This window comes from Patiria miniata, unplaced genomic scaffold (assembly GCF_015706575.1).
Source record: "Patiria miniata isolate m_02_andy unplaced genomic scaffold, ASM1570657v1 HiC_scaffold_4, whole genome shotgun sequence".
NCBI classification, from domain to species: domain Eukaryota; kingdom Metazoa; phylum Echinodermata; class Asteroidea; order Valvatida; family Asterinidae; genus Patiria; species Patiria miniata.
The window spans coordinates 1,041,367-1,056,000 of record NW_024037071.1 but is presented as its reverse complement, the minus strand read 5'-3'; the positions used below and the strand labels follow the sequence as shown (position 1 = coordinate 1,056,000).

Here is a 14,634-nt window from a genome sequence, read left to right as displayed (position 1 = left end):
TGAAAATAGCTGGAAAAAAGGTGTAAAGAAGCTGAAATTTGGAAATCTCCTATACTTTTGTACACAGCAAGTGAGGGAAAAAGCTGAAAAAAAAAGCTGAAATCCAAAACAAAAAAAAGCTGAAATCAGCTTTAAAGCTGAGATTTCATGTACGTGAACAGTGTACCACCCTAAGTGGGGTCAATATACATTCTTTTCAGTACTTTTTCTTTGGTTGTTTTTTTTCTCTTTAACTCCAATTCATAAATACAGTTTATCCAAGAGCCCGTCACGTGGGTGATTTTAAACTGCTGATAAAACACTGCTGCGCTCTGCGCCACAGCTAGCGCAGTACGCGCAGCTCACGCGCCAATCTCCACGTAACGAGATATTTAGCACTATTCGCGCACGGCACATACCATAAACATGGCAAGATTTGCTCGTACCCCCTGCCTTGCAAACAGGGCGCTGGGAAGGGCTGGTGAGCTTCACAGAATCTTGCGAAGGAAGTACGCATGGCATTCTGGGCAACTTATCATGACCTTCATGTCCATGGACGGCATTAAACAAACAGCTGCATGGCGAGATTTGCTCGTACCCCCCGCCCTGCAAACAGGGCGCTGGAAAGGGCTGGTGAGCTTCACAGAATCGTGTGAAGGAAGTACGCATGGCATTCTGGGTAACTTATCATGACCTTCGCATGCAGCTAGCGCGCGCAACGTATGATAAACTACTACAGCGAGTTTGTGTGCACTGCGTGCTACGTCACAGGTCTCGAAAAGTCTATCCAATGAGAGCTCCAACAGATCAGCCCTTCCCAGCGTCCCATTTGCAGGGCAGGGGTGAGAGCTTGAACAGATCAGCCCTTCCCAGCTTCCTGTTTGCAGGGCGGAGGGTACGAGGGAAGTGGCGAGAGGGGTTGTAATTCGTGTCCAGGCCCCTAGCCGATTTTAAACTAAGCGCACATTTATTCTTATTCAATACCTGTCGCTTGGCGTTCCTGGGCTCTGAAACTGTCTCTGCATCTCCAGGACCTTTGACCGTCGCCTCTGCCGTCGCTCCGCTGCGTCATCGTTCTCGGGGACGTTGATGTGGTGATGCTGCTGTAGGGAGGATTGGCTTGGGAGGTGGGACGGGTGGTGCTGCCGACGGGCAGAGGTGGACGGGGAGATGAAATCAGTGGGCGTGGTGGTGGTGGTGGTGGCACTTGTGGAGGAGGGATGCCTGAAGACTGCCGCACCCCTCTGGGCGGGGGTGTGGTGGACATCCAAGGCTGCTGGCATTGTTTCAACAGTCACATGCACTAGGTATAGAGGATCAAATTGTAAAAACACTGAATAGGTCTAATAATATGTACATGTACAGCCATTCAGCCAATTAAGTAACGATACATGTATACACAAATGTACACACTGAACCAGACAGGGCTCTGGAGTGCTCTGAAACATGCAAAACTAAATCATGCCCACTTTACTCACAGTTTAGCCAGCAAATTTCTCCAAAAATTCCACTGGGGCAAAGAAAATGTCCTCAGTATTTCACCAACCAAGTTTGCAGCCTCAGTTCAATTTTTAAAGGAGACTTTTCTTCAATATTTTGCACATGAGAGGGAAGTCAAGTGATGTCAAAATGGTGCTAAATACTAGACTGGTACATGTCCAACCATGGTCCAAGTATTTGAAAAGACTGAATTCTTCATTCAGTGTCAATAGTCTGGTGGCTTGACTATGGAGAAATGTGTAGTAAATTGAGACTAGTTCCCGCTTCATGCCACATGTTTCTTAAATTCTTTTGGCATGCTTGATTGATGCAGTACTGAAGCTGTGCGGTTGGACTGGTTGTTTTAGGTGCCAGTCTATTTTCTTGTTTTTGCATGTTTTCAACAACTTAAGTTTTGGGACTCTCATACACAGTATTGAGAGTCAAAAATTTTCGGACTAACATTGAACATAATTTGTAACTTACACATACTGTTCAACTCATGGCAGATTTTTGACTTTTTGATAGAAAATATTGGGCTTGGAGTAAAACAATGGCAACGACGACAAAACGCAACACGAAAATAAAGGGCCTAAATGGCAATCAACATGATGCAGCGACGTGAAGAAATGGAACTTGGAAGATGAGGATTGGGAAGATGTGTGGTCTGAAAAAAAAAGATGGTTGCTCCAGAAAAAAAAATCATAACTTTTTTGTAGTGAGAAATTATAGAAAGCTGATTCAAAATATCAAAATATTGGTTATTTAATAAGAATTCTTAAGATATTAAACATTTTGATAGGTTTGGAAAATTTAGAGCCTACACAATGTAGGTGTTAAAATGATAATATTTTGACAATAAAAATGACAGAAGTCGGAATGTTTTCATTGATTTTTTTTTCCATCTCCAAAACGCAAGCTCATCATATGAAACTGATTTAAACGTTATTGATTTTGTCGTGTGAATCTCTTTCCAATGATACCAAATTTTCCAATTCCAGGGTTGTAAAAAAATCCAAAAAGTGCCAGACTCTCTACCTACACTACACGATCAACGATCGCCGTTCAACATATTCAATTTGGTACAATGTACATGTACAATACATGTCTTTTTAACACATTTTGATTTTTATTCTCATGGTCATAGAACGGGGTCCGGAAAGGATGTTGCAACCTGACGCTAAGTACTTGGAAAGTCAAGAATTTTTTTAAAGTATTTCCTAACAAAATGGGAAATGTTTTTCAGTCCCAGATTCATCATCATGTCTCAATATCATTTTTTGTAATGACGGACCTTCATTGAGATAATTTAAGAAAAAAGCAGCGTCGGGTTCAGTCAGGTTGCAACATTCTTTCCCGGGGTCCTAAACTTAACTGCACAATAAAAGGCATTATCATCACTGTTTTAACTGTAACTAATAGGGAGGTTTCGCAAGCGAACGGATACGCTTACACTTACGTTTAGCTATCCGTATCCGTTTTTTACTTACGTGTAGTTTTTTACTTTAGCGGATAGTGAGTGGCGTATGACGTCATACGTGCAGACGACACGCATATCTCGCTCGCTACACGTAAGTAAAAAAACGGATACGGATAGCTAAACGTAAGTGTAAGCGTATCCGTTCGCTTGCGAAACCTCCCTAATAGCTTCTGCTGGACTGACTGTTACTGTTAGTGTTACGGGCCGGGTCAGTGTCAACATGGAGGTCAACGACGCGACAGTCACGATCAAGCGTTCCTGTTCATTTGCGTTAAAGGGAATATACATCATTTGCTTTTGCTGTAATTTTCAGAAATGGATGGAATTGGGGGGTTGGAAATATAAAGCAAATATAGTTGCACTGACTTTTTGGAGGTTTTGGGTTCGAAAATGCTATAAAAACCAAGAAAAACGATCATTTTCCTGTAGTCTGGTTCCCTGACTCCATATAAGAAGAAACAGAGCAGTTTACATACATTGGGGAATTGTAAGGTCAGGGAACCAGTCTAGCTGGCTCGTACCCGTTCATAGGTTTGTAATCGATTGCAAACAAGTGCAATGGTCAATTGGGGCCAGTATTTGAAAAAAAGCCAGTTGTTTCCAACGCTGATCGGCCGATCAGCGTTGGAAATTGATACAAAAATACCACTTTTCTTGAAAATGACAGTATATCAGGTGCCATAATTTTACAGGATGCTTCAGGCTGTCATTTACCAACATCCTATTAAGGTATTTCGCAAAAACTTGGTAGTTTTTTTTTTCGATGTTTGCAAATGTTGTATATTCCCTTTATTCCCTTTAAACAGAAACAGGTTAAACGTTCGTTCGTGGCAACATGAAATGTTTACCTAACTTACACATAATTAAATGTACCATAAGTCTATGAAAATGTACTATACAAATTTAACAATTCAATGCCAAAAGGAACGTATGCTTACCACTGTTGCCTTATGCGTTATTTTCCCACACAAAATCAGGAAATTCGTAAACACAAATTCACACACAACTCAAATATGGCGCTTTCCGTTACAAAATGTGTTTGCGCATGCGCATTTTTACAACGACCGATTTACGTTCTAATAAACATGAAATCTTTTTAAGTGTACTATCAAAACCGGTCAAATTTTAATGCTACAAAAAACTCATCTATTAGCTTGATTGATTAATACAATTGATAATATCACACTTCATCATGTTTGCGTGCAGATGCTAATAGTAATTTTTCTCCAGAAATTTTACTTACTTAAGATAACGAAACAGCCGTCAGATACAAAATACTTTCCTGATCGGCCTAATGTTGGTGGCGCCCTGTAAGTATAACGGTAGCGCGCGGCATACTTGAACGGAATTAGGTTCATTTTTTTTGCTTTTCTGGCCTTCTCGCATACGAAAAAGTAGAATTTACGTTTGAATGAATTCTGGTCCTAATTTTCTGCTTTTACGCTAAGTGAAAAAGTGGACATCTAGGCCTACTTTTCCCTTTTGAGCAGAAAATCAGATCGTATAAAATCAAGGGCAAAACCCAATATTGCATTTACTACGCGAGTTTCATCTTATCCATTTAGAATCAAACCGGCACTAGATTTCGAATTTTCGTTGGGTGACGGCGTATAACGTTGCCTATTCAAACGATCACCAACAATGCATTTTCAAGCACTCTTTCAGCTCTAACTTCTTCCATTTCCGAATTATGTCAAACTTAAAATGAAATGTGAAAAAAGTAAGACTGCTGCAAACTGCTTACTGACTGGATGGACCTGAAATATATAAATCTAAAAATTAATGTGGCCTGACGTTGCGAACTTAGCAAGTTCTTCTTCAGAGGCTACAACCAGAGGTTTTAGCCTCTGAAGAAGAACTTGCTAAGTTCGCAACGTCAGGCCACATTAATTTTTAGATTTAAAAGGAAATGAGGATTCACCTTCCTTTCCACGTGTTGATCAAGCAAAACATGATTAAAAGTTGTATTCATATTGAAATAATTTATTTTTATTAAGAAAAACCCCTCTCGCCCACTAGCAAAATAACAAGATTATACCTTTTGCTAAAACGACAGCTAAATTTGACGTCACAAATTTCTGCAATAAAGAAAAAATACACTTATGAAGAATTCTTCTTTAATTATTGAAAATTTAATTTGGCATTTTCAACATCAAAATATGTACATTAACCATAAACTTGAGTATGCCTATAGGTATAAAAAATAGTAACAATTGAAATTTGTGGGTAAGTGCATTCGTAGCTAATTAAAGCAGCTGCTCAATTACGTCACCTCTAAATTAAACAACACCTCTAAATTAAAGTTGGTGTATACGTGCTTTTTGGGTGTGGCACCCTTTATAGATTTTCTAATAGAATGAACTTATGAACTTTCCAATGAGACATTGCACGAAAAAAAATCGGCCCACGATTCAACTTTGAATTAAGAGCGGGACGCTCCTAATTCGTTCTGAATATAGTGTGCGCAATTTCTGAACTGGAGCGCGCCATTTGAAACCACTTTTTAAAACTGTATCAATGCCTGCAAAAACAACAAGTAAAATTAATTGTTGCAGGCCATTGTATTCCTTTAAATTTCGTTCGGAAAAGAAAATCGAAATTTGGAAAAAGCAAGTAAATACCAACTTTAAGTTTTCTTTTATTTATGGGTTGAACATTAAATTCTACATAGTTTATTTATATCAAATGCGAAATATCATTGTCATGTTAACCAAAAGCTCTTTCATTTTATAAAGCTGCCAAATGTGGACGGATTTGCCAAAGGCTTGAATTATTTACAATCAGAGCCAAATATACAGTTTATTAGCAATGTAATAATAAGAACTGGTTGAATTTGAATACCCATGAAAGAATCTCCTTTTAAAAGGGGAGGGTATGAAAGGTTTCGGACGGAATCTCAAGAGTCAAATTATTTACAATCAGAACCAAAATATACAGTTATTAGAATAATGTTAGATAACAAATGGTTCAACATTCACGAGAAACAGGCAGCCTTTTTGGATTATTATCTATATTTTGAAATCCATGAAGAATGCCTAGATTGTCTGAGTACTATGAGCATTGAGCGACTATCAGGCGGGTTACCAGATCAAAGGCCAGGCCAGAAATCAGGAAGTAGGCCTACTTATTGTTATTTATTTATACAATCATGTATGCTTTTAACAAAACAATTCTATTTATACAAACTACCTACAGAATCGCTGGACTGAGGCCAGGGATGTGCATGTACATGCATGTGCCTAGCTATCTGGTACCTATGTCAAAGCTCGATTATTTTTTATAGTGGTTTAGTAATTTTTCAAATTTTTGATCACAAGTACTTGGAACGACATTAAATGCTCCATTCAAATCCCCATTTGACTTTGTCAGATGCTTCTCTCTATAATGATCAGCTTTGCTGCATCTTCAACCCATTCAAATAGACCGTTTCCTCAGTTCAAACAGCATTTCTTGTGATTTCTGGTGACATCCGGTCACTCCTGTGCGATATCATGTACTACTGGTTTGGTGAAATATTCTGCAAGTGTAAAAGCCAAACTTACAAAGCTAAATTTACATATTGGTATTGAGCAGCTATAAAACTTTCAACATGTTCAACAACAAAACTTTCGCCTCTCACAAACACATGTGCCGTCGTTGATTCCCTAAAATAATCAAATGTATAAACGAGCAAAATAAAGCGAACTAATAAACTAATCAGAAATTGCATAGTCTCTGCTGTTACACTGTAGCGAGAATTTAGTGTGAGCTTAGCGCCTCGCTTACAAATGCAGAAATTCTACTTCAAATAAATTACAACACAACTTGCTGTTCACCCCTGTGTTTACTTTTAGACAAATTCTCAGATTAGAACGTCAATCCTGAATATTGAATCCACCTGAGTCAAATTAAGAAGTTCACCAGGTTTAGGAAAGCACTGAATACACAGTACTTCTGACATTACGCCAGCGAAGTACAAAACAAACTTAAAACCGAACATGTGTTTTCCACAGGAGGTTGTCTAGCGACATGTATCCATTAAAGTTGGATCTACTCAACAACCATGACAACTGATACTAAACGTTAAGTGGTAGATTACAAAATAAGAGGGGAAAAAGATTTGACACAGATCTAGATAACCGCATAGAGGGCAAAGTCCGTGGACAAACTATGTAGGCTGTGCGGGTAAGACCGATACTCAACAAAAAGGGCAAAGCAGGGGGTTGAACATGAGACAATCTCTACGGGGTCAGTTAAATCAGGTCAGATGGTCTAGTAGACAAGGGCTTGCAGCGACTGCAGATCAGCTGCCGACAATTCCCTTCTTGAGCTTGCCCTTCTCTAAGATCTCTCCGTAGTACTTCATGACTCTCTGAAATTCAAAACAGTGAAACAAAGAACTGTAATTGTTAAAAATAACTTTGCCTTCACTTTCTACTGTTGAACTGCATTTCTAAAGATTCCGGGGCTTTACAGTTTTATGCGAATAGAAGTGTTGAGTAATAACTTTCTCTGAAATTCAGAACAGTGAAAACAAAATTGAAACCAAATGATTTGAAAGTAGCTTTTTTAGTTCGCCTTCTCTTTCTGTTGTTGAACTGTGGTTCTCAGATCCAGGGGCTGAACAATTTTACACGAATGGAAATGTTGACTTAAAAGTTCGGTCGTCGGTGCATAGCAAAATGTTTTCTTAATTTATAGAAAATTTAGGCAAATTGTTTTTACAAACATGTGAATTTAAATGACAAGACAAGAACAATTTGAAAATCAGATGGTAGATGGTGTTTCGGTCCCTAACAATTATTTGATGATCAATTAATCAATGGTGGTGTTGTCTCCTGGTCACATTTTTCATTTCGACAAATCAAAAATCACGAAACCTCCCCACCCCCCCCCCCAAAAAAAGAAAAGAAATAGCTGTTCTTTTGGAAGACCCAATAGAAAGCATCCCCCTTCAATATTTCTCAAGCGAAACCCTCAAATATTCTACCTAAAAAAAACCTTCAAATGAAATTGAGATAAGCACACGTGCGTACATGTAGCAAGCTAGAAGTAGAAATGCAATGACGTAGGGGTTTGGGGGAAAAATCCAAGAAATAATTGGCAGAGGGTTATGGGGCCAGTGAAACCCCCAGAGAAATGTAGGATCAATGGTTCATGTTTGTATTTGCCTAAAAATTAAGGTATCCCTTAAAATACCTGTTCGTTTCCCTCTATACATTTAAAGGTACAACACCTTTACAGTAAAACCTTAGGAATAACAAAGTTTCAAAAGGAATTGTTGGAAAATCCTGAAATCACGAAAAATATTGACAAATCCTGAAATTGAATCTTGACAAATCTCACACCTGTTTTGCCCCCAAAATATAATTTTCACATGCAAAACCCTTCAAAATGAATTGAGATATTAAAGCACAAGTGGGTTGCAAGCTCAAAAAAAAGGTACAATGCACATGATGTACCACAAAATAGAGGTATGCTTGTTGACCTTTGATTCCTTTTGTCTCACATTCTTAAAACAGTCTCATTTTTGACCTGATATAGCAGCAAGTTTACGAGACCATCATGACTAAACATTGATAACATTTGATTAATTATCGCAGGTGACGTCTGCATTACATTCACAAAATGAAGGCGGTCGCAAATATTGACTGCTCATCACAGCCAATCTCGGCAAACATTTGTGCCACATTAATATTATTAATGTGGCACAATTGCGGTGGCAATTTATTAAATAAATTGCCACCGCGACTGACATTCTGTACCCAGAGCCTATTGCCAACTTGTGTACACAGCGTTTCTTGCAGCAACCACCTTTGTATTCAAATCGAAAAAGTCAACACCGATAGTTTTTGTAATGCAGAATTAATTAGTGCCTTTATTTGCCTTTAATATAATTGTGCCACCCTCTACTGAGTATGGTGAACGGAAGTTACCAACTTTTGGGGTTGCAATTGAATTCAGCCATGTACATATGTGATGCGATCAAGCTAAATGAGTCGTTTGTCGGGAATTTTTATTTGGAGATTCAGGCCAAAATAAGATCACTTCATCACATCACTTCATCACATCTCTTGGTGTTCCGACTTCCATAATTTTTGAACTAAAGATGGTATCAGCATGCGGTTTTCACAGCAGTAATGCTGAGATTGTGCTCTTTTCAAATCTGTAAAAAATAAAAATTGACCAGGGTCGACAAATGACTCATGTAGCTTGATCGCATCACATATGTAGGTTTACATTGCACATTATGTTCACTTATTTAATTAATTTTTTTATTGCTCCTCACAATCTGTTCAATGTGATACGGTTGGTATATATTGTACATTTATATGTATCTTTATAACATTTAACAAAAACAAACTTTCAAATATACCACAAATGTTTTGCAAACGATCCTTTGGTGAATGAAGTGCCTTCTCACCTTTTAGTCTGGTTCCCAGACCAAAGGATTCTGACCATTCCTAATGAATCTTAGGTCAGGTAACCCCTAGCGCTGCGCGCACACTACTACATTTCCGAAAATGACAGACGTTTTCTGAAAATGACAGAAGTTTTCCGAAAATGACAGAATTTTTCCGAATGTATTTCATCGACAATCTCAGATAGCGCCCGGGTATTTCTGGGTATAAAATAGATTTTTTTTTATCTACCTTGCTCATTTAAGCAAGTTTAAAAAGTAAGATGATAATTAATATTCATCAACTGCATCAAGAAACTTAAAATTCGATGACAATTTTGTGCATCAGTTATGCACTAGGATCGTATGAGGGGCGAGCTTTGCTGCGTATTTGAATCTGGCGACGGTTACCGGGTTTTTCCAACACTCGACGTGGTCTCCATTTTGGCTTCACCTGCTAAGATGATATTTGGCTCCCTAACTTTTAAGATCACAGGTCAACATTTGTCAATGTTTTCTGACAGAAATATAAAAATGTATGACATATGAAGCAGTTAATGTTTTCGAAAAACTTGATTGGAACATTAAAAGCTATAAGTGATATAGCAAATTCGGAAACAAAACCGAGCTTTGAAAAAGGGCTGTCAATGTGGTCATGTTTATTTTTAGCCATGGAGGATGCCTGACCTACAATTCAGACGGCTGGGCGTCGGGGGAAATTGTCAGGTCAGGGAACCAGACTACTCACCTTTCGGTCAAATGAGTGTGCCATTTCAACAGCCGACATGCCAAACTCGGTGCGTACCGTAGGATCAGCACCCTTCTCTACCAACAGCTGTACCAGCGTCACATGACCGTTCAAACTGGCTATCTGCATAGTAGCAAGTTTAAACAGACACAAATATAGTTTGTAAGTCACATGCAATTTTCAACAATCAATTAAGTGAAAGGGTGCAAATTTTGCTTGGGCCACTCTCGCCTGTGATGTCACAAACTTCAATGCCTATTCAACGCCAATGCAATGCTTAACCCAGATTCAGCATGTCCAGGTGAGAGTGGCCCAAGTAAAATTTGCAGTTTTAATTATTTGTTTTCTGTGAATACACACAACGCAATGCAATTTAGTATGGTTGCAGAGGGGTTAAAGAGGTTGTGGAATGCTGAAAGTCGTTTTGTTTTTTATATTTTTTTTTATTGTAGAGTAGACCCATATATAATGACAAACTCCCATTCTTTTGTAATGTGTGTTTATTTGTTTATAAAACTGAAAATTCATTGAGTAATTTGTTGGTCGGCGAGCGCATAATTGAAATCAACAGTCATCGGGTTCTTCGTAAAATCAGAAAAATCGTGACGTAATAAACAGGACTCGTTTATACTACGCTGCATAGGGAGTCCTGTTTATTACGTCACGATTTACATGTACTATGTTTTGTTTGCTGCCCCCAACGACAACTTTTACACAAATTGCACGTTCGGGTCGAAACAGGACCTGAAAAACAGCTCTCAAAAGTACCTTTTGTATTCATTTCATGACAGAAACAATAGTCGGTTTTATTTCATCACACCTTAGGCTACATATACCCGAAAAATGACGGAAATGTCTTCAAGCATTCCACAACCTCTTTAAACTTTACAAATTTCTTTTACAAACATAAGAAATTATAATTCCTCCAATCTTCTTTTCTCGCTTTGCAAATTTACAACGTGAAGAACAGTTTGAACAAGTGAACAAGGATCACGTATGTGTCACCTTTTGTTTGAGGGCGATCCCTATATGTTTTGCGTTTTTAATTTTTTTTTTAATTTTGTGCTTTTTTAAACACCACCTCAAATGACCCCTAGATGACCTTTGACCTCCAATTTCGGAAGACTTGTGATGAACCCGCACCCAAGGATCACTCCATCCAAGTTGCATTAAAATCCATCAAATTCAAAAAGTCGAAGAAACATTTCAATCACATTTGAACAATGACCTCTAATGACCCCTACATGACCTTTGACCTCAGTAATCCGATGAAGAATCGTGTCTTCCCACCCAAGGGTCACTGCATCCAAGTTTCATCAAAATCCATGAAAGCATGTAGAAGTTATACATTTTTTTCAAAAAACTGAACCGAAACTTTCACATACATGTATGGGTCTATGGTCATCGATCAGACAGAATTTTTAGGACAGGCAAGTGTCTCGCAAAACTTTGTTTCGGTGACAAAAAATATTAACCCCTCCCCCACCCCCTGCTTGAAGAAATAAAGTTAAATTTTTTACAAGATCTTATGTGCAGATCGCACATGTGTGAGGCACTATTTTGTCATGTTTGTTTTGCCTGATAGAAGTGTACATATATGTATGTACTTATCCATAACATTTTCATGACATTTTGGCAGTTTCACAGACGAGGCAGGGTCTGATAGTCGTAAAGTGGTCCCAGGCATAGCATCAACTGATTTATTGGTCGTGACACAAGGGTCGATTCCAAGTACATTGTAGTACCTGTAAACCATACCCTCATGACATTAATGTGTTAGTAATGAACTGTGAGTGTTATATTGATAGACCTTCACAACATGGTTTTCATAAAGTCGTAAATTCATGAAAGACCCACTGGGGAATTTTTACGGCTCTTTTATGACATTTGATCTCATAATGGTGCGTGTGGTTCAAAGGTTGCACAAGTGTGCCACATGTTCCCAGACACGTGTATGCCGCAGAGAATTATCACATATTTCATGTTAAAAAATGTTTGTCCAATACACTGATAACAGGGAATGTACATGCAGTTGTTGATAAGCTCGACAAATTGATCGAAATTCAATTTAATCCAAATCACGTTCAGATAGTCCCAGGTTAAATTTGTAAATACAGATTTTCACAGGCTGTTAAGAGTTGGGTTCTTCTCTTCTTAGCACATGTACAACATGTACACCTCATGACCTTGCATTTTGAAGATACGGTATTACCAATACTGAACATGTTTCTTTAACCAGTTCAAGTACTTTTAACCCTAAAAGGGTGGGGGGGGTGGGGACTTTTTAGCCTCGAGCCTTGTGCATCTTTTGATACCAAAAACATAAAAATCGGACCACGGGTTGCTGCCCAGCGAAAAAATTTTCGGCGCTACGCGCCATGAAAACTGAATTTTCCCATATACATCGTGTACACAGAGCAGAATTACCATGCGTACATATGAATAATTAATTAGCCATAATTCCTAAAACCCTTTGACCTATAGTCATGATATTTCTTGGGTATGTTCATGACGAGTTGCTCTATGCATGTACTGAGTTTCAAAATTTTTCGTCACTCGGCTGAGAGATGGTCAAAACAACCCGGCCCTTTTAGAGTTAACCAGATGACGTGTTAACACGATTTGGCTGTTTATATACACAGGCACAGGCTCGCCTCCAGATGACATCTAAACACACTAATCCCCCATTAAGGCGGACCATGTGTTGAACTTGAACAAGGCCGCTGTACACAGCCTGTTGTGGTACAATTTACGCTCCGTGGGCGCACCCCGGAGTGTTGAAAAATATGAGGTTGCGGTAAGAAATATCGTACAAATACTGTTATAATGACTCTTGTGAAGCAGTGTATATGGTATTTGGCTGTATATCAAAAGTTAGCTGCTATATTTTGCCTCTTTCAAAAATCGAAATTTTCTGCAAAAATAATCCCGGCGTGAACTGGTTAAATAAGGTACAAAGGATCATTGTTTTTGGTGCATTTTTATTTGTTTGAAGCAGCAAAATTGCTCCAAATCTTAAAAAGAGTGCATAAGGCCAAAAAAAAAAAGTCTCCGGATTCTGGTACATGCACGTGCGTCGCCGTAGCCATGCGCGTCGGCAAAATGAAAAAAAAAAATTTCAATGAAAGATGATCATTGATGTCTCAAAACCGCCAAACTCACTGGTTTGACTGGAATCCTGCTGCTGCACTATTTAACGTGTTTTTAGATTGGGTTATGGTCAAGAATAAGCTTTATGTGGCCTCTCTGGACACCCATATATTTGCACTAAGTTTAGTCGGGCACCATTTGCAGTCATCAGCCGACATTTGAAGCAAAAAAATCAGGTAAAAAAAAAAAAATGCCGCGTCGCCGCACCACTTTTTGGGCAAGCTCCATACCAGAAACCGGAGACTTTTTTTTTTGGCCTAACAACTAACTTGTTAAAGTTTCAGCTCATTGGATACTATACATTTTGAGAAAACAGAGAAAAGGTATGCACAGTTTTTGGGTCTCAGACCTGGATTCCATTGTCAAAGTGCACACTGTCTTACATTTTTGTAAACCAACTTCAATGATTGCTTTCATCTGAACGACACCATTTCAGGCGTAATAATTTCACAGGGTATTTGGTACTAGTCCTATCTTCACTTTGAGCAAGGACTTTTTCTTGTTGAATCGATAGGTACATTTTGGGGTAATTGCAAATGCTCCTACCAGTACATTGTATGTGCCTTTAAGCCAGATTTAATTGGACACGATTCCAAGCAGAATATGACTCCTAAATTATATATCGAAATTAATTCCCAAAAGGAAAAAGTCACCGAAATTGAAGTTTTGAATTTAAAGATCAAAGTTCATACCATGAGGGGTGTCTTTCCATCCTTATCCTTGACATTAACCTCGGCCCCTGCGTTGATGAGAACCCTGGCCACGTTGGGGTCACCGGCCATGGCGGCGCAGCGAAGCAACGGTGTCCAGCCCGAACCCCAGCCTTTCTGATTGACCTGGGGGGAAAAAAAGAAATGAAGAAAGGGCACAAATGAGTAAAGGTGTAAAACGGAAAACTGATGGTTGGTTATTGGGGTTCAGGAAGACAGGTGCCTCTTGCTGTCTTCCTGAACCCCAAAAACTGACCATCAGAGCCCTTCCGACAGGGGGGAGGCCTGCGTCGTACCTACCTCTCACAGATCACAGAGGACCTTAATGCCATCAGCCTCAACACGATCAGGCCGTTCCTGCTGCCCAGGATTGGGCTTGATGGTTGAGACGAATCACAAGCATTAGATAAAACAATTAGTCACAACGTCTCGAGTCGAGTACGACTCAAGTAGCGTCAACTAGTAGTAAAACGGAAGAGTGTTTAACACTTGGAATGTAACTTGACTGTGCAGACTAATCCGAGCACATATTACTTCTATTGCGAAGGCCCCCTTCAATGGCGAAAGCATTGTGCTAGCTAATGTTCAGATAATCCATCATGGGGCAGTTGCTTTGTACAATAGCGCGCACAATGGTTTCTCCATTGAAGGGGGCCTCGTGAGTGTGTAGTATCATGTGCCCTGGGGCCAATTTCACGGCGCTGCTCAT

General features: G+C 39.1%; 2 protein-coding genes across 4 annotated transcripts in view; both read right to left on the bottom strand.

Annotated features, from left to right (window-relative positions):
- LOC119739778 (condensin complex subunit 2-like) overlaps window positions 1–4,311 on the bottom strand; it is a 32,440-nt gene extending 28,129 nt beyond the window's left edge. For 2 of the 3 annotated variants that reach the window (XM_038214846.1, XM_038214847.1), the window contains exons 1-2: window positions 4,182–4,311; window positions 964–1,282 (exon numbers count right to left, since the gene is read on the bottom strand). In XM_038214846.1, the coding sequence (XP_038070774.1) occupies window positions 964–1,282; window positions 4,182–4,296 (434 nt within the window). In that variant the 5' untranslated portion in view covers window positions 4,297–4,311. Of the gene's footprint in view, window positions 1–963; window positions 1,283–3,876; window positions 4,027–4,181 lie in introns of those variants that run through there. The other variant, XM_038214848.1, reaches the window with a different exon arrangement.
- A 735-nt stretch (window positions 4,312–5,046) lies between these two features.
- Window positions 5,047–14,634, bottom strand: part of LOC119739817 (fibronectin type 3 and ankyrin repeat domains 1 protein-like) — a 28,642-nt gene continuing 19,054 nt past the window's right edge. The window contains exons 6-8 of the mRNA XM_038214900.1: window positions 13,908–14,051; window positions 10,066–10,188; window positions 5,047–7,289 (exon numbers count right to left, since the gene is read on the bottom strand). Of these exons, the coding sequence (XP_038070828.1) occupies window positions 7,221–7,289; window positions 10,066–10,188; window positions 13,908–14,051 (336 nt within the window). The 3' untranslated portion in view covers window positions 5,047–7,220. The remainder of the gene's footprint in view (window positions 7,290–10,065; window positions 10,189–13,907; window positions 14,052–14,634) is intronic.